Source organism: Seriola lalandi, unplaced genomic scaffold, assembly GCF_002814215.2.
Source record: "Seriola lalandi dorsalis isolate HSWRI2012SDOR001 ecotype SW California unplaced genomic scaffold, Sedor1 jcf7180002052955, whole genome shotgun sequence".
NCBI lineage: Eukaryota > Metazoa > Chordata > Actinopteri > Carangiformes > Carangidae > Seriola > Seriola lalandi.
Window position 1 is genome coordinate 260,228 of NW_019523508.1, and position 18,628 is coordinate 278,855.

General features: G+C 43.4%; 2 protein-coding genes across 5 annotated transcripts; one reads left to right on the forward strand and one right to left on the reverse strand.

Annotated features, from left to right (window-relative positions):
* The first annotated feature begins 367 nt into the window (after positions 1 to 367).
* Positions 368 to 3,851, forward strand: rnf41l (ring finger protein 41, like). Its single transcript, XM_023400777.2, has 7 exons — positions 368 to 487; positions 592 to 850; positions 970 to 1,176; positions 1,339 to 1,478; positions 2,487 to 2,649; positions 2,759 to 2,879; positions 3,142 to 3,851. The coding sequence occupies exons 3-7, from the start codon at positions 971 to 973 to the stop codon at positions 3,544 to 3,546; spliced, it is 1,035 nt and encodes a 344-aa protein (XP_023256545.1). The 5' UTR covers positions 368 to 487; positions 592 to 850; position 970; the 3' UTR covers positions 3,547 to 3,851.
* A 569-nt stretch (positions 3,852 to 4,420) lies between these two features.
* On the reverse strand, positions 4,421 to 17,924 carry virma (vir like m6A methyltransferase associated). 4 transcript variants are annotated; one of them, XM_087172476.1, is made up of 27 exons: positions 17,794 to 17,924; positions 17,235 to 17,347; positions 16,201 to 16,287; positions 15,019 to 15,067; positions 14,772 to 14,934; positions 14,506 to 14,625; positions 14,213 to 14,329; positions 12,788 to 13,518; positions 12,291 to 12,428; positions 11,982 to 12,208; positions 11,334 to 11,861; positions 11,061 to 11,215; positions 10,897 to 10,979; positions 10,480 to 10,573; positions 9,907 to 10,295; positions 9,644 to 9,799; positions 9,314 to 9,549; positions 8,978 to 9,227; positions 8,662 to 8,879; positions 8,396 to 8,528; positions 8,074 to 8,217; positions 7,794 to 7,948; positions 7,470 to 7,566; positions 6,418 to 6,584; positions 5,943 to 6,292; positions 4,941 to 5,087; positions 4,421 to 4,833 (listed from the first exon to the last, which is right to left on the reverse strand). In XM_087172476.1, the coding sequence occupies exons 1-27, from the start codon at positions 17,854 to 17,856 to the stop codon at positions 4,604 to 4,606; spliced, it is 5,340 nt and encodes a 1,779-aa protein (XP_087028602.1). In that variant the 5' UTR covers positions 17,857 to 17,924; the 3' UTR covers positions 4,421 to 4,603. The 4 variants fall into 4 exon arrangements, with proteins under 4 accessions (XP_087028602.1, XP_023256544.1, XP_023256543.1 ...); XM_023400776.2 differs by having other exon boundaries at positions 14,108 to 14,329; XM_023400775.2 differs by having other exon boundaries at positions 8,074 to 8,199; positions 14,078 to 14,329.
* Between the last annotated feature and the right edge of the window lie 704 nt (positions 17,925 to 18,628).

An 18,628-nucleotide genomic window follows, 5' to 3' on the forward strand; every position in this document is an offset into this window, starting at 1 on the left:
TTATTCAATGCATTTAGCTCTACAGTATTACATAAAATAGTTAAATCAGCTGCACACCAACCAGCAGTAACTTTACAGTGCTGCATCCAAATGAATAATAGTCAATAATACAAAACATACTAACATATGTTTACTTAAACATATGGTAAATACAAGATCTTTTCTTGTAATTGAATATTTTTATTTTGTAAAGGATATGTTCTTCCATCACTGAGTCTAACCTAACAGACTATAAAGGGACTGGGATGAGACCAGGCGTTTGGGTCACCGTTTGATGTTTGTGGTCTGAGAGTATGTGCCATCTGATGTCGTGCAGTCTGTAATCCAATCAGGGAGAGAGAGAGTGTGTAATCCATGTTAATCCCACATCCAGAGAGAGGGAGAGGCAGAAAGAGAAACCTAGGATAGGGTGGGTCATTAAGAGAGACAGAAACATTTGAAGGACAGCAGTAATCTCTGAAGGCTGCACCACAACCCAGTTTTATTGGTAAGGCAGTGAGGAAAACACACTGCTGCAGAATTTGTCTGTCTTTGAGTGTGAGTGTTTCTTCTCCTGTAATTCTGTCTCTCTGATCTGATCTCATCTGACAGCTGCCCTGCCTGTGTCCTGAAACCTTGTTGTCAGGGATACCTCTCCATGGAGACACAGTCCCAAATGCAAGGGAGGGCTTTAACAGAGAGGAGACCCTCACCCTGATGGAGCAGCAAGTCAAGCGAGAGGATGAAGAGGGAAAAGCTGTAGTGGTAGAGCGTTAAGAGAGAAGGTCACCTGCGGAGGAACCAGTGGAGTGGAAATCAACAGAAGGAAAGAAGACAGAAGAGTTGGATGAAGGGAAAGTTAACTTGCCAGGTAGGGATATTATTGTCAGAGCTGATTATCAAAAAAGTAAACAAACCAATGAGCCAAAACTGTTGGACTTTCTTCCCAGTGTTTGTCATGTTTTGTATAATCTATCTGTGTGGTTGTAGGATGGGCTATGATCTTGAGAGGTTTGTGGGCTATGTGAACGAGGACCTGCTGTGCTGTGTGTGTCGAGACGTGTTGGAACGCCCTCTTCAGGCTCCCTGTGAACATGCCTACTGCAGCGCATGCATCAGTAGCTGGCTGGTCCATCACCACTCCTGTCCAGAGGACAGACTGCCGCTGGATGTGGGCAGTCTCAAACCACTGTACAGGTGTGTCACCATCTCTGCAGCCGTGCGTCATTGTTTCTGGTTATGTCTTTGTTTTTCATAATTAATTCTTAAGTTTTATAGCTTTACTATTCAGTGGCATCATAAACTTGTACTGCTCATCTCTCTCTGATAGTATTACTGTCTTTGTATGTTTGATGACAGGTACATGCGTAATGACCTGAACCGTCTGCAGATCCGTTGTGTGAATGCAGGACAGGGATGTGAGGTGGTCTGCACCCTGGAGAGCTTGCACACACATGAGGATGAGTGTGAGTTTGCCTTCATATCCTGCTCCAACACAGGTATGACACCTCACACTGACTGTCATCTAATGTGTTGTTTTACTTCTTGCTTTGAGAGTAATTGTATAATCAAAAAATTATACAAAGGTAATGTGACACCTGTGTGTGGGGGAGCAACAGGTGGCTCTTTTGTCGTCATGGCTACTCCACAAACGAGTGCACCGATGGGACTCAAAGCTCCCACAGACCTCACACACAGAGTGCACTGAGGGTCGACTTCCCATCATTCTTTAATAAGCATTTTAGCAAAGTGTGTAAGTGTATTTACAGTATATACAAACATGCTATCTGGTGCTCACAAACTGTGACTGTGACCTGTCATTGGCAGGTGGAGAATACATATGTTACCACTGTGGTATGTATAGTGACAAGTGACAGAGTGTGTGCATGCAGTGTGACTTTTTTGCAGTGTTAAATACTACAGGCACTAAGAGCAACATACAGTTTTACACAAGAGTGAACCTGATATATCTGTCACTGTCTGTGATTGCTGTGATCTGTGAGACGTTTGTTACATTTGGTCAAAGATGAGGCATAAAATAATAATTATAATAATTACAATATTCTCTTTATACTGTAAATGAGTACTCTTTTTCCTATTCTTTTGCTTTGTGTACATTGTAAAATAAATCATTCTACTGTCACATGAAGAAGAAAGCAGATTTTCAGTGATTTTCCCTCGAAAGAATGACAGAATAGCCAAATATTATGTTGTTGGAAAATCTATCTTGGAAAAAATAAGTTGGACCTTTTAACCTTTTAAGGTAATCTGAGATCTTTTTGCGTCTTCATATTGGATCTGTGCATCATGTATGATCAATCTTTGCAATTTGGTCATTTTGCATGAGTCATTTCCAACACAATGAATCTGTGTGAGCTATATTTAAGTCAAGTGAAAGATCTATCTGAGTAATATTTCGGTGCTGCCATTTCCTTTTGTAAAATGTTTGGTAAGCCCACTTTTGTTTCACGTGAGGCTCATGCATCACTGCACTTCTTTCTTCCCAGGTTGTCCTGTGCAGGTAGAGAGGCGGGGTTTGGAGGCTCACCTGTCAGAATGTAACTTCCGCAGCAGGGAGTGTCCCAACGGCTGTGGCCATACACTTCTCTCCACTGATCAATCACAACATAACTGTGTAGCAGAGCTGCGCACCGAAGTGGAGATGCTCAGGTTGTGTATGTCTGTGGCGAGGAAAATGTCTTCACCCTTGTACTACAACTGAGCAGTTTGAATTAGCTTTGCAGGTCATAACTTCAGTCTCATGTGATGTTCCCGGTAGGGCCGAGATGCTGTGTAAGGTGGAGGAGGTGAGGCGAGAGATGGAGTCTCGGTTGGACTCACAGAGGAGACATATGGTGCAGAAAGAATCGCAGCTGAAGAATGAGGTGGAGGAGCTCAAGGTGATGGGTCAATTCTGCAACACCTCAGTTTTAAGATAACATTAGACAAAATACATTTATTCAAGAACAGAAGTGAAGCAAAGATTTGAGGTACATGAACATTACTGAAGCTCTTTCTCTATATTTAATGGTTAGCTAATACTGTGACACTAGAGGCTTCACACTCAAATCATGAGAGAACAACATTATACGAGAGTCCTATGTTAGAATACTGTCTATCATGTTGATGTACGTTGAGTTATCGTGTGTCCTCTCCACGCAGGGTCAGTTGTCCCGTGTGATGTGTGACATGCGAGCCCTGTTAGGAGCAGAGCGTCTGAGGAGACAGGAACTGGCAGAAGCAGAGCTGGAGAAGAGGGAACTGTTGGAGCTCCTCAAAGACCTGCAGCCCACCAGGAGTCAGCATCCTGTCGAACAGGCGGCAAAAGACCAGCATCAGGGAGCGCAGCAGACACCCGGGTGGGAGCTCCACACAAAACCGACAAGACACCAGCAGAGGGAGGCATCCTTACACGCCTCTAGTCTATCTCTGCATTCAGCTCAGGCTATAACTGTATCAGGTCCACCGCCATCACCGCAGCTGGGTGAGGGAGCACGCAAGGGTGGTACCCGGAGTCTGACTCTGGACTGCATCAAGAGGAAGAGCCGGGAGGTGACGGTCATCTGAGTGGACAGGACTGATGGGATTTTAGCCAGATGAGGAAAGATTAAATCTTTATTTTTTTAATGCCCGGCAATAATTTCCAACAAGGGTTTAGTCATTAAAACAACAAGTACAGTGCATGTGCAGTAAGTCATGTAGTTTCTGGTAGATTTTTTTTTTTTAAATCAAATATGAGTGTGGATTTGTTAAAGTAGAAAGAAATTGATATGCTGTGGACTGAAAAAGTGAAAGTGATCAGACAATCCTTTACTTTGTAGACTCATACTCAGCTCACCCCTTATCCTTTTTGCAAACAGATCATGGTGTAATGTCCCTTGAATTTTGTATTCATCAGTTTTCAGTTAAAAACAGTTACTTAAAGTAATTTTCTTGATCTCAGGACTAAATTATTTCCGGTGTTCTCATTACTGATCTATCATGTGCAGGTGGTTTCTGTGGAGAATTTCTTTTTTTGGAGTTTCTTGGAAGGACTTGGCATTACCAAACTCTTATATTATATTTTTGAAGTCTAAGCTAATCTAAAATGTTAAAAAAAAAAAAGCAACTCTTGGAGGACAGCTGGTGTAGCTTTCATGTTATATAATGTTGAAAACGTAATGTGTTTTGGCTGCAATAGTCAAGACGACAGGGCTGCATGTATCACTAACAATATAAAATTTGACATCAGAGTCGGGACCTGGATGTTCTGGTGTTGCAGTTGATCAAGGCTATATTAGTTTCAAGTCAAATTGAACATCATGTACTTCTGCAAGTTTCACTTTATAAAGCATCATATGGGTAATAAGATCTTTAAGGAAACCTTGTCTCTCAAAACAGGTAACCCTGTTTAATGTCTGTGTCAGCACATTAGGTGCTGCTTAAAAACACAAGTAAAAACTCAATTACGAACACCTTTATTCTCTGATCACAACTCAAGATAACAAAAAAAAAAACATCAACACAGAGTCTGTACGTCATTGTGACAAATTCATCTCGCCGCATTGCCATGGAGTCAGTGTATATAACATCCTGATTGGTCCATTTGTCGCCATTAAAGGCTTCAGTCATGGCCCAGGTGAATTTACCTGGTGAAGGAGCGAACATGTCTGCCCCTCCCACCTCCACTCCCTCCCCCGCCACTGAACTTGCTCCCCTGAGATCCTCTCCCCCCACCTCCTCCTCCTCCACCTCCCCCACCACCTCCGCCTCCTCCTCCAGCACTGCCGCCACCTCCTCCTCCGCTAAGCCACGACAGCCCGGTGCCTCCTCTGCCCCGTGGAGCTCGGTCCCGAGGAGCCAGGCGATACGCACCTGGGAGAGAGGACACAAAAGCACCATATTTTTTAACTACATGTTCAGAAATTCATACTGCAAACTCATGACAAATGTATGTGTGCGTGTGTGCGTGTATATCATACTTGCTGGCGGTTGTCTAGAGGGCAGCGGTCCTCGTGTGAAGTTGCTCTGGCCACCGCGAGGTTCACTGTAGGTCCCTCTATGAGTGACAGCTGGAACCTGGCCGCTCCATGATGAACCTCTGCCTCCTTCTCTTCGTGTGTAGTTACCTACCGAACCAAAAGGAAAACATTTGTCACCCTCCAGTGGCCAAGATGTGATTTTGACCTGCACTGTGTTTAAAAAAATCCAAACTACTACTATCTACTCTACACTATACCAATAGTTAAACATTAAACCTGAGGTTCCCTTACTACCTTTTTCCAGAGCTTTCGACCACATCTCTTCATCTATATCAGCGAGTGAAATCTGCTCAATTTTCATGAAGTAATGTCATCACGTGACCGAAGTATGGAACGAAAAGGTGGTTGTATATACAACATATCGAGGGATGACAACTGAGCAACTTTAATCGACTCATTAAGCTCATCTGCCCCTGACAGGTGGTTGAAAGCTCTGCAAAAAGCCAGTAAGGGGACCTTCACTTTAGATTTTTGTGTCAAACTGCTGTTTCCAGGGTCATGAATACATTTTCATGTATACAGTGTATAAATATTATTCAGCATACGTATGAACACAGCATTAGTGAAATGTTATGCATGTGGCGACAGACATTGATCAGGTTGCAAATTGAGAAATTGATCAAGTTCACTTTTAAACTAATTTCATTATGTGTATTAATGACACAAATAGTTGGTAAAGAGAACTAATTAGGTTGACTGTGCAGTTACCCGAGCAATTACACAACTGTGTCATTGTGAAAACATAGTGTCCATCAACAATACACTTAAATAGAATGATATTACATTACAGGATGTCTCATGTATGAGCCTATAAATACTTAAACTACACAAACTTACACGATCATAAACACAGGTCTTATAACACAAGACAATGGTTTTATAAATTATGGTTGCAGGAAGTGTGTTTGTGACTGAATATGTGCGTCTGCTGTGTGTACCCACCAGACAGCAGAACGCCTTTCGGTTGTGGAGGAGTAAAAAAGCGAGTCTGGCTATGGAAGGTGGCTCTGCCTCTGTTGCCAGTGAACAGTCCTCTGGTGGGGGGTTTGGGGGAACTCTTGGGTGGTCGTTTAGGGGGCAAAAGCCCAAGCGGGGTCGTAATGTCTTTAAACTCTGCCGCCACAAAGTCATCCACGTGCATGCTGGGGGGACGGGAAGTGTTCTGTTTGCGCTGGCGGAAGATATCATGGGGACGGGAGACATTTTGTCCAAATCCTCCTCGACCCCCACGGCCCCGCGGAGCAGCCATGATGTGGGCTCTTTTTGCAGGCTCAACGTAGTCTGATTTACCGCTGCAGGGAGATGCATGAGATGACATTCGGTAAGTTTACTGAAACAAGATTCTGTGAAAAGATTACAGTACAGATATGAACAAATACCCCACAACGTTAAAACCAGCCAAACACTGAAACTGCACCTTGATGTAATGAACGTTTCATGCTTGTGTTTGCCCAGTCTGAAGCCTTTTGGAGCCTTGGTGTGACCAGGAGAGGAGGGCTCAGACAGGAAGGAGCGCTCCAGCTCTGCCTTCAGGTCCAGTTCTGGACAACACTCCTGAGCCAGACCCACCAGATCCACCTTCATCTGTCAGACAGAGAGAGAGAGAAGAGTTGTGACCGTTTGCAAACTATAGAGCCACACACAGATAAGACGCAGAGCTTCACAACTGTAGATGGTTCGTCATAGTCCGTAACTATTTTATTTTCCAAAATTAACAGCTGTGTAAGAGATCAACAGTGAAATGTTTGCGATGTTTCTTATTCCTCTTTAAGCCCAATATGATTTATCATACTCTTTTGCTACACAGGCTTGATAGCCTTTAAAGCGCCAGCTATCTTTGCAGAGAAAGAATGAAACTTTATATAAACTGTTTGTAAAAATGGAGAAATAGTTATAAACTAAGCTATGAATCTAGGGAGTCTGGTCAGGTCTGATCATAAAACATTTTAATTTAAAGCAGATTGGTGTCTCACATTTGGACATGGTTTGATTTGAACCAGTTGCCTTGTGATTTAGCAATTATGCATTATTTGAATTTCTAAGAATGACATTCAGTAGTAGTAGAAAAGACATTCACCTTTTTTTTGCTACTGCTGATTTTATTGTTTTCATCTTTTATTTGGGGTATTTTATTTTATTGTAAATGTCTCATTTTACTGCCTAAATTATAGTTCTTCGTGTTGTAATATTGTCTAACCATGTTGTTTGTAGCTTTGTGTTGTCTGTATATAAAGTAATTATTATTATTAAGGCTGCTATTATTTTGACAAATACTGCACTGACTAAGAAAAAATAATGTGCAAAGGAGCAAAAAATAATAGTTCCCTCAAATGGTAATAAAACAAGTTAAATAACAGGGATAAAACATACAAAATAATCAGGATAATACCTTTTGCCATAATCGTGTAGCCCTAATGCATTTCCCAGAGATTATAAATGTACAGTATGTACATATACCCACGCACTTACCATGTCAAGGTCTGTTTCTATGTCATCAGTTTGGAAGGGAGAGAACCACAGAGCCTTCAGCTGCTCATCAAGAGCTTCTGACAGAATGAACACTGTCCTACAGATAACAATGCACACAGGTAATAATTAGTTTATCTCACAGCAAAAGTCATGGTTTACACCATTTTGTTATGAATATCTGATTAGATCATTCTTTCATTTTAAATGAATATTTTCCTTGACTCGGATCGTAACTGCTTCAGTAGTGTGGATGACAAAAAGGATACAGAAAAAGCAGGAAAAAAATTGGAGACAGAAAAAAACCTTGCTCCGTGTTATCCATACCTGTGATTAAACTGGGCCCCAAGTGTCTCAGGCGCTGGCAGAGTGGGCTCAGTATCAGCTGCTGGAGGCGTGTCTGTGGAGTTCTCCAGTGTCTGCCTCAGAACAATCACATTTTCCAACATGGTCTCCAGGGACTCATCTTCTTTACATAGTTTCTATACACACACACACACACACACACACACACACACACACACACACACACACACAGTAAGTTGAATGTCAAGGCAGCAAAACCAAACACAAAAAAAACAATACGTTATGTGCGCATCATTTGTACCGTAATCTGTTTCTCTAAAGTGGGGAGCGGATGTGTCTCAGACTCCTCCCACTGCAGCAGAGCTTTCATCTCAGAGCCCGACAGCAACCGTGGAGGAGGAGAAAAGGAAGACTCCTCGCCAGACCCCTGACCCTCATCAACACACTGAATTAGAACACAGACAGATCTAACAATAAAACACTCTCCAAAAGATACAGGAAACAAGTCTGCGGAAAAACAAGTCTCTGAAAAGTCAGGTGTAAGCTTTCTACAGTTTCACTCTTGGTATTATGTTTTTTACTTCAATGTAAAACATGAACCAGCCATAAAACCAAGTACTTACCATTGTTTCTGTGTTGAGGATCTGTCTGAGGAAGTCAAGCAGAGCTGAGAGCAGATCTGCTGAGTCCTTGTTAAATGAAAACACCAGCCTCTTTAACAGTGAGCACAGACCTGCACCATGTTTCTTCAGAGCACTGAAACAAAGATAAAGTGTAATCAACGTCATGTTTGACTAAGATAAGGACACTATGCCTGGTAGAAAACGAATCATAAAAGGGAGACAGTGGTAATGCCAAGAAACAAAAAGGAAAGAACATTGTCATTTACACTTTGAGGTGGTAGAGTCCATAGTCGTGCTCTGTGAGGAATGTCAATGTCCTGATACAGGTGAGCAGGAGCGGCACACTGCTCTCTGCATTCCCCAAAACCTCCAACAACGCATTGCACACTGATGACATCATTTCTCGCCCTGGAAGTGCATTAGCCAGCTGCTCAGCCTCTGACACACAGCTTTCACCAGGTGGAGATACCACCAGAGAAATGTCCTGAGGATGACACAGATTTACATTTTAGGCTCAATCCCTCTTTGTGTACAGAAATGTTTAAATGTGCTGTTTGCCTTTCTGTGCACTTAATTTCTTACCTGGTCACACAGTGACTGTAATATTGTCCCCACTAGTTCGCTGCATTGCTGCTGTTGTAAGGAGTGGTCAGTTGGAGGAACCAACAGGGACAGAAGCAAGGGGAACAGCTCAGCCAGTTGTTCATCTCCCGACACTGACCCGGAGAGCAGGTGTAACGCTGCGCTCTTACAAGCTCTCTGTGACACCAGGGCATCCATCAAAGACAGCAGACGCAGGGCCTGGCCCCAGCACACACTTTTACCCTCCACCCTGCAGTCAGCACACATTACTTAGAGTTAAAATACAATTTACAGCACAAACACAAATAACTAAGTGCGTGTGTGTCTTTCACTCACGGCTGCAGCTCCTCCAGCAGCAGCTCCACCAGGGTTTTCATGATGAGTGTTGCAGTGGGTGAAGACAGGTCTGCCAGCTGAACACACACTCTCCTCAGCATGGCTAAGAGAGGAGGGCAGCTGGTAGCACACACACACCTCAACGCCTCAGAAAACACTTTCCACTGCGCCCGTATGTGCATGCTCCACAGCTTCCTCGTGTTTAAGGCTACAGCCACATCTTGGACTGATATCACCTATGGAGAGAGCAGTATGTCAACATAAACATGTTTACCGTGACTGGAATCTTTAGGTGAAACACAGGACAACATAGCTAGTGAGTTAAGGTACCTGAGTGCTCTGCATTGGCAGTGGCAGAGGCAGGAGCTCAGACAGCAGCGTCAGGCCGGAGAACAGACCTTCAGGAGCTTTGAGCAGTGAGCCCAGCACCTCCTTTAGCATCAGAGACCAGGTGTTACTGGCCAGAGTCTCTTCTGTATGGGTCACCTGCAGGAAACACACACATCGTCTCAGAAAAATGACTACCAGTGACACTTTCTGTATCATATTTATTGGCTTAACAAAGACGCCTTCGTCCTGCCTCACTCACACACCTCTTCATTGACACCCTGCGTGAAGGTGAGCAGCACATCAACAATAAGTGCCTGCACTCTGGTCTCCTCCCCGTCCAGACGCCCAGTAGCAGGGATGGAGCAAACTATCATGTGGAGCGTCACCAACACACTGGCCACACGAGTGTCCCTGAACTGGAAAGCTCCCCCACGGAGCAGCTCTGTCAGCATGGTGCGCAACAACCTGAGTGTGCTGATACATATGCTGAGGATCATGCAGCGCTGTGGCGTGGGCCCCATGTGTCCGTGTACGCGCCATGGCTGCAGCAACACGCTGCAGAGCTTCTGCAGGACACGCACACACGTGTCCAGACCCTCTCCTGAGAACAGCTGGACTCCTGCAAGACTCCACTTAAGATCCCTCTGCTGACCTACAGAAAGGAAGAAAATAGTGATATTTTTTTGCATTCAATTCATGGCTATGTAGAGAATACTCTTTAGCCTAATATTGCTAATCTAAAATGAACCTTTAAAGAAAGAAAAGACAATGGAGCTCCAGCAGTTAGTTTTTTAGTTTAACGAACACTTAAAAAAAATCATCTTTTGTGTCTTTACCTTCTACAGCAGGAGGGGGGGAGGCAATGTGGCAGAGGACCCTGAGCGCAGTGACCAGTCCAGTTCCCTCAGCGGTCAAAACATTTTCCACATTCTGAATTCAAGTGAAAACACACATTGAAAAAGGCATACAGCACTCTTCATTTGCATATAGCCTTGACTCAAATATGCTACACAGCAGGTATATGACTGAGCAGTTCAGACTTGTCAGTGACGCACTGCAGGACGCAGGCTTTTGTAACAGTTTTGCTGTTTAGAAAGTTTGTATTCTTGTGTGGTTTTCAGAGCCATGAGCCACCTAGTCAGCTGGTCTGGTTATAAGCAGTGAAAACATTGTACTGTTTTCCTCTGATAATAATACTGAATAAGTTCTTTAAAAATCAGTTGAATAAAAAACATTACGTGAGATATCTGTACCTGTTTAATGTAGTCTATGAGGGTGGGAATGCTGCCAATCTCAAAGCGAAGTTTCTCCAGAGGCTCCAGCCATTTACTGAGCTCTGAAGAACAAAAGCACAAACATTCGTGCCAAAACTTTCTTACATGACCTGATATGTGAGTGCTACATTGGTAATAGTTACCCTGTAACTTAGCATTGGTGTCATCAGCCTTGGCTAAGGAGAGTAGTGGAGCAGCAAATTGTTCCATCATCCGCAGATCGTTAGAGCTCTGCACGACCAGTAAAACCAGCATACAGGCATAATTATATGTCACTGCTTTGCGAGCCTTCGCCTCACTGAAGGAGAAGAAGACAAAAAAGTGAAAACATACTCAGACATTAATGCAAGGTTGCCTGAAATGTAACCAAGTGATGCAGAAAGAGGAACAATAGAAGGAGAAGACAACAGCCCTACCCCTGTCCATCTTTGCTGTGGTGCTGGAGCAGGGTGACCAGACAGGAAAGGTTGTTGTCCAAACTGCAAATGTGGGCCACGGCACTGCGGCCAGTCTGAGTGAAGGTCATCAGGTAGAGTGCATGGAGCATGCCCAGTACCTCTGCGTTGTCACCTTCCTCCAGCCCAACTCCCCCGTCTCCTCCTGTGGCCACATGGCTCATGAGCTCTGACACACCCTGCAGAGCATGCAGCGCCTGCATTAGCCACACGCCAAAGCCCTCTTCACCGAACCCTGGCCCTGTGAGAGCTCCCTCTCCTCCGGTCAACGTGCTCTCCTCACCCTCGGCGTCTGCCATCGATGCCAGAAGACGCAGCAGCAGGTTGGTGGAAGTGGGCTGGGCGAGAAGGAAGAGCAGACCTGGCTGAGTGAGCGACAGGAAGCGCAGGAGCTCTCTGACTGCCTGGGTGACACATAAGTGCCCGGCCGCTGCAGCGGCCGACAACACCACTGTCGTGCTCTCCAGGAAATGGCATGCATGCATATACCTGAGAAAGGAGAAAGTGCAATATTATAATTCCAATGGATAAGTCACAACTACATTCAACTCTCTTTCTGAGTTTCTACATTACGTGGGGTTTGAGATCATGTCTGTCATGAACATGTACCTATACAGTGTTGGATATGGATCATCTCTCTCCTGTGGTCCTGTTATTCTGGCAGAAGTTGGGAAGGCTTTCCCAGGTGGCTGCACCATGCAGTGAGGGGCCGTCTCTAGCAGGTGATGCAACTCTTCCAAAACCCCTGCCAACCTATCAAGCTCTGCTTCGCTCACAGGGGGTGAGTTTAGCGATGGTTCCTCCTCCATGGGACTGTCAGCATCCTCCATCTCCTCCTGTGGATGATAGTTGTGATCAGCACAAAAAATACTTAATCATTGACGTGGCAGACACAGACCTGTGTGAGTGTGTAAGTACCTGCGGTGGTTCACTCCATGCTGCTGCTGTACGCTGTAGGTCGAGCAGGACCTCGTACATGTGACTTTTCTGTAGTATGGCGTTGCCAGCGGTTATGACCCTCACCGTTTCTTCACGCAGGAAAAGCTGGACTAGATGCTGGAAAAGACGTAAAGCTCGGTGACTTCTCTTAATTAGGAAAAAATACTTAAAATAAATAATATTGTTTGTTCAACTACTAAGTGTTTCCTGATTGTTTTCTGCAAATGTGAAGGATGGACAGTGAGTCCTGAGTCTGTGAGGTGGATTAGCTTCTTGTTCAATAACAGGATCAGTTCAATATGTGCTGGCTCTCACTCTTTTAACAAACTGTATACACTTTCTCATTTGCAATTATATTTTTCATTTTGAAGTGGAAGTGAAAATCATTTTCATTGCACATTTGTTCTCTAGCTCCGGGAGAAAAAGCAAATGTAGAAGTTTGTATACTGTTCTGTTTGTGTACTTGTGCTGCTAACCTGATAACCGCTCTTCTCCGAATCTTTTGCATGTAGGAAAGCCTCCACCCCATCAGGAGCGCTAGTCAGAGCATCCAGAGCTCTCAGGATACTGAGCTTCAGTGTGGAAGAGACGTGGTCCGCATGGAGCAGCTCCAATAGCACACCCAGGGCCCCCTCACGCAACAGCGCTATGAGGCCCTGTGGGCACTCTGCCAGGTGCGATGCTAGCTTGGCACCAGCTTTCAATTGTCTGAGGTTAAGAGCAATGGGCTGTGTGAGAGCGATCTCCATACTCAGAGCTTGAAGAGCCCACTTGACTAAAACTCCAACAGGATCCTCCACCTCACCCTCTCCCTGTTTAATTAAATAAGCCAACCCTTTGGCCAGTAGTCCAGGTGCCTCTTCCAGAGCAGTGACCCAGCGTGCATCTCTCTCGTCACCTGTGCTAACTAGTAACTCTTTCAGCTGGGCAACAGCCTCAGCCTCCTCTCCAACTGCTGGTCCTTTTGTACCACCAGCATCCCTGGGCTCCTCCACACTGGCCTTCTCAAACTGGGTATCAAAACGAGTCTTGTAGGGAGGGGTGAAGTAGAGCAGGGGTCTGAGTTCTCGCTCAAAGGGGTCATACTGGACGGGCGGGACAGATGCCAGGTCCTCAGGAGTGTAGTCCATGTCAAAGGTGGGCAACTTGAAGCTACCATTATCCAGGTCATCTTCATCGCTGGAAATCTGCTCATAGCCGTCATCACCTGGTAGGATGGCAGAGACAGGAGAGAGGGCAAATTTGAAAAAGTTAATTTACTGCATAGAAATTCTAAAAATGCTTCAAACAATATCTAGGTCATAAAAATATGCATGAGAAAGGATGAGAATGAGGAGGCCAATGACTTCTACATATTCCCTTTCTTGCTCATAAACGCATACTCTGACAAACCTACTCACACAGGGCACAGCATCACTTCACACATGCAGGGTTAGTTGGACATGCAGGATGAGACTACAGCACAAGCTCAGCCATGGCTGTGAAGATGTGTGAGGTACGCCTGCACATGACAGACTTATGAAACTTGATCATAAGCCTTCAGAGTAGGGCAGGGCGGGCTAGCTGAGAGTTTGGAGAATCCAGCGGTTGTGGATGGAAGCAGCATGCCAGAGCACACACTCTCTCCAACTGTCACTTAGTCCCAAATGGACCCTTCTCCCGTGGCCCCCTGGGAAGTCTGATGTGTTTGCAGTACCAAGGGGTTCAGGGCCGAGAGTCCATTTGAAAATGTAGCCTATCCTACTCTCACGTAAGAACTCCCCTACCTTCCTCCATCTCCTCTTCCTCGTCCTCACCCTCATCTTCTTCCTCCTCTTCTTCCTCCTCCTCCTCAGGAGCGCTCCCCTCTGTCCGGGCATCCTCCTCCTCCTCCTCCTCCTGCTCCTCCTCTTCCTCATCACCTTCTTCCTCTTGTTCAGCATCCGAGTACGTCTCATCAGCAGGCAGGGATCTCTCAGGTGACACGGCCTCCAGGTAGTCGTCACGACCCTCACACGGCTCGTCTTTGACCACGCCCACTGTAAATGTCACAGCACAGACCGGAGAACGACACAGTTTAACCAACGTCGCACAAGGCACACATAAATATGTAAACTATGTATTTATCTACAAAAATAAAGGCCTACTTAGGGATCAGTTTAGAGATCATATTGGTGTTGCATGTTGTGATAGCACACAGATGTGCAGCTCTGACCTGTCACTTGGACCTGCTCCTCATCATCGTCGTCCGGAGGTGGAGGTCCAGGTGGAGTACGAGGTCCTCTAGGTGCTGGTCTGGGTGGGCTGCCATTGTATTGGTCGTCTTTTTCCCACTCTTAAAAAAAAAAACAGTACAATAGATTTATGTGACAAGCAAATCTGGCAAAAAGGGGAGATTAATTATTCAATGGATGGTTTCAGTTTCAGGAGGTGGGTGTGAAGGCGAGAGCGTTGGGTTAGTTTCAGCTTAATGATGCCCACCTTGTTTAATGATCCTCTTGGGCCCGCTTGGCTGTTGAGGGGGTGGGGGTGGCGGAGGAGGGGGCGAGTCCTGGTCATGTCCATGTGAGCGCTCTGCCGTACCATACACTGCAACAGTCAGACTGGTGTACCAGCCACGCAGCACCAGACCGTCTGTGTTCACCTGCACGCAAAAAAACATTCAGTTGTTCACAAATCAAAGGGGAAAAAAACACTGAACTGACTTTGTTTGTGGACGACCATTTACCTTTCCACTGGGTCTGAATACAATGGACTTGTTCTCGTCATACTCCAGACTGAGGGAAGAAATCAGGAAAGGGAAGATTAAAATATCAGTGCAACTATAAACTGAACTGTTGAACCACTCTCCAGATTGCATATGTTTATCATTACTCTTTTAGATTTTATTTTTAAAATAACTGCATATTTTAGGAGTCCTCCGTTAAGTCCAATATAAAGCACTTTCTAACCAGCATATGAGCAAATAACTGTTGTGTAATTATGTCTAAAAAGCACTACCTCATCATTTGCAGAAAAGAAACCCTCTGTGCAGAAATGTTGTTGTTTTTATTTTGGCTTTTTTTGGTTTTACCGCTCAACGTTACCTCTTCAGACCTTTGTAAATTAGTCACATAAAATGATCTGAGAAGGAAGATTCAGTCCTTGGTTGAATTGGTCTCAACCTGGTGTTGTATTGCAAAGGACTCAAAGTACACATCATTGTTTTATGGTTGGGAAACACTGGTCTTAATCACACTCCATGTAAGTGTAATATCCTGGTTTCAAATTTGGCCAACAATATTTGTAACATGCCTTCAAACACACCACTACTATTGTATTTTCTGTCACAAAAAAAACAGCAAAACTCATCTTGTTTCAAAACAAAACAAAACAGTATTATCATTATAATCTGGATTATCCAGATCACAACAAAGAAATATTTGTCAAAAAAACATTTCATTCACATCTGTTTATAACATTTGGAAGATATTTTAATAGCAATCAGACAAGTTAAAAAAAATCTCCTCCCATCTTTCTCAGCAGAGATAATAACTTGGGTGTGTCATTACGCTCTGATGCTACTGTGCACACCTCTGTTATTATGAGGTTAGATTAAATATGCTTGACTCAGACATTCCACTATTCATCTATTTCATTGCGACCTCCAAGTTTTTGTGTCGCTTTCACCTACTGTGTGGGTGGGGTTGGGTTTCTGGAGAGACCAGTTAGCCAGGATAGAAACAAAGAGACATGAATATGGGTGGGTGCAGTCTGGCCTCTGAGAACAGGGCCTGCAAAACTGTGACTGGTTCTACAGGTGAGACAGACTTCAGCATTTTTAAGATCTGACCAGGATATACAGAGATGGAGAATGAGGAGAGGCTCATAGGAAAAGATAAACAAAACAAAAAGTGAACATCATTCTGACCTGCCCAGTCTGTGGAAGGTGGGGCTGTTGGTTTTAGTGACATTATTGAAGAACAGCTCCAGCTGGAAGGCGTGAGGGGACGTCTCCCTGGGAGCACAGAAACACAGGTACAGTAATGAGACAGTTAGGGCTCAGTACCCTTTTTTATATAAAAGCCTTCACTAGGTATGAGAAATGTTTCTATTTTCTTATCTTCCCAAATTACATACATGAGTGGGAACCCGAATATCAGAAATACCTCTTGATATGATGCAATCTATTACAACACCACCACTGACTGATGACTTCAATGCTTTAGGACAGTGTCAACAAAAAACAGATTTTCCCTACTGTTTATGCTGTAGTAGATATAGTTTATCTATCTATATATATATATCTTATATATCTCAGGTATCCGTAGCAAACAAACATTTCCAGAGGTCACATATCATTAACACTGAGGTTAAATATTTCCTGCCACTAGGGATGAACCAATACAGTTCTGATACTTGGTCTCAGCACCAATACCAGTGCTCTCATTTCCCCAAATTTAAAATCTGCACAGCAGACATTGTAGTCTTACACATGAGGCCAGGGAATGCCATGTTGCTGAAAACTAAGAATAAATGTAACAGTCAGTGGAAACACTAAACCTCATAATGATAATGACAAAGAGATTGAATTTATTATGAACTGGAAAGTTAAACACTGATACTGATCCAGCATATTGGACTGGTGCATCCTTATCCGCATCTACAGTACAGAGCAAAAGTTTTAGGCTCTTCCCCATGCTGGTCATTAGCCTACATCTAAATAACCCTTGTTAATATAAAGTGGATGGAAAAATTATTATAAACACCTCTCTGTATGGCATATTATATTTCATCTGTTGCAAAAGGACCATAAAGTTGAATCAACACCTCTCTAAAAAGTTATAATGGCAGCTATAATAAGATTTAGTGCAGAACTGTTATATTAGACTGCATAAGTTTGAGATAAGTGTGCCCAATAGATGTGAGCTGAGTGTCTGTGAGTGAGTGCATTTTTGCACTTACCCAAATGCTCTGTTGTCAGGTAAGTTGCTGTGAGCTTTTATCCCTGGAGGAATGACCCGCACCTCTGTGATCAGCACCCCGTAAGGAAACCGCACCACATCCACGTTGGTTAACTGAAGTGCAATTATCATAATTAGTACAAACATTTACACTAAACTGACCAGAGCAGTCACTTTGCTGCCCTCTCTGAGGTAAACATGGACAGGTCGAGAGTATAAAATTAGCATTAGCCACCTGGCTAACTAGCAAACAAACTGCACAAGGATGCAAAAGAAAACAGCTACGTAGGTAAATGATTAAATGACTTTGTAAAATATCGTTTAGGGCGTGTATTTGGTGCACTCAAGTATGCAGTTGTGTGTGGTTCAATAAAAACTGTGAACTGCAACGTTATCAAAACAACATGACACACTAGTGCTACTGTTAGCCAGATTACCACCGTTAGCCTAGAAGTTGAGCATCACTGCCGAAAACTCCTGAATAAACAAGAGGTAAGTTTTGAAAGCAGGTAGATCTGGAGTAAATATACAACAACATGTTGAGGCGTCAGATATATTACCTCTGCACTCTGATGTTTAAACGTATCTAGAAAAAGAAGCTCCGTTGAAATGTCCCCCGCCATCGCTCTCTTGCTGTGGGTCGGGCCAGAAGTAAACTTCCGGGACGGTGAACACTTCCGGAGCAAGTTCAGATACAGCGAGAGAGGTCTGACGTAAACATAAACAAACAAAAACATATAAACATGAACAAACCGATATACATGAACAAACATATACATAAACACAACCAAAGTATTAGTTAATAATATTATTCAAAAGCAAAAAGATACGTTTTTTCTTTATAATATTGTATTACAAGTTATATTACAGGCTAAATAATAAGACTAATGATAATAACATAAATATTTTTTTAGCTGTATAATTTTATATGTAGGCCTATTATGTATGTTATATATTTAAGATAGTTGGTTGATTCTTCTGGGACTATATAGCCTAATTGTAATGATTATGGGTTTGTTTATTTGTTTGTTTGTTTGTTTTGTTTTTTGTTTGTTTGTTCGTTTGTTTGTTTTAGTTATTTAGTGCATAATTTTATGCTTTTGGGTTTTCCTTTTTTTAAATGACAAAACATGGCCACAACTTTATTCTTGCAATATTTCTGCATGGATTTTTTAGTTTTTCTGTATTTCAAGACAAAATGTAAATTTGTCTATTGTCCTTGTTTTAATATACTCTAACCTTTCAAACAAAATTATTTATTTTAATTTCTAAAAGTATTTAACACAAAAAAGAGAAATTTGGATAAACGTTTTGATGTTTTGTGCGCTGATTATTCAATTTAAATTAGGTGACAGGTAACCATTTTACCCTCTATACCTCATGCCAGAAAATCAT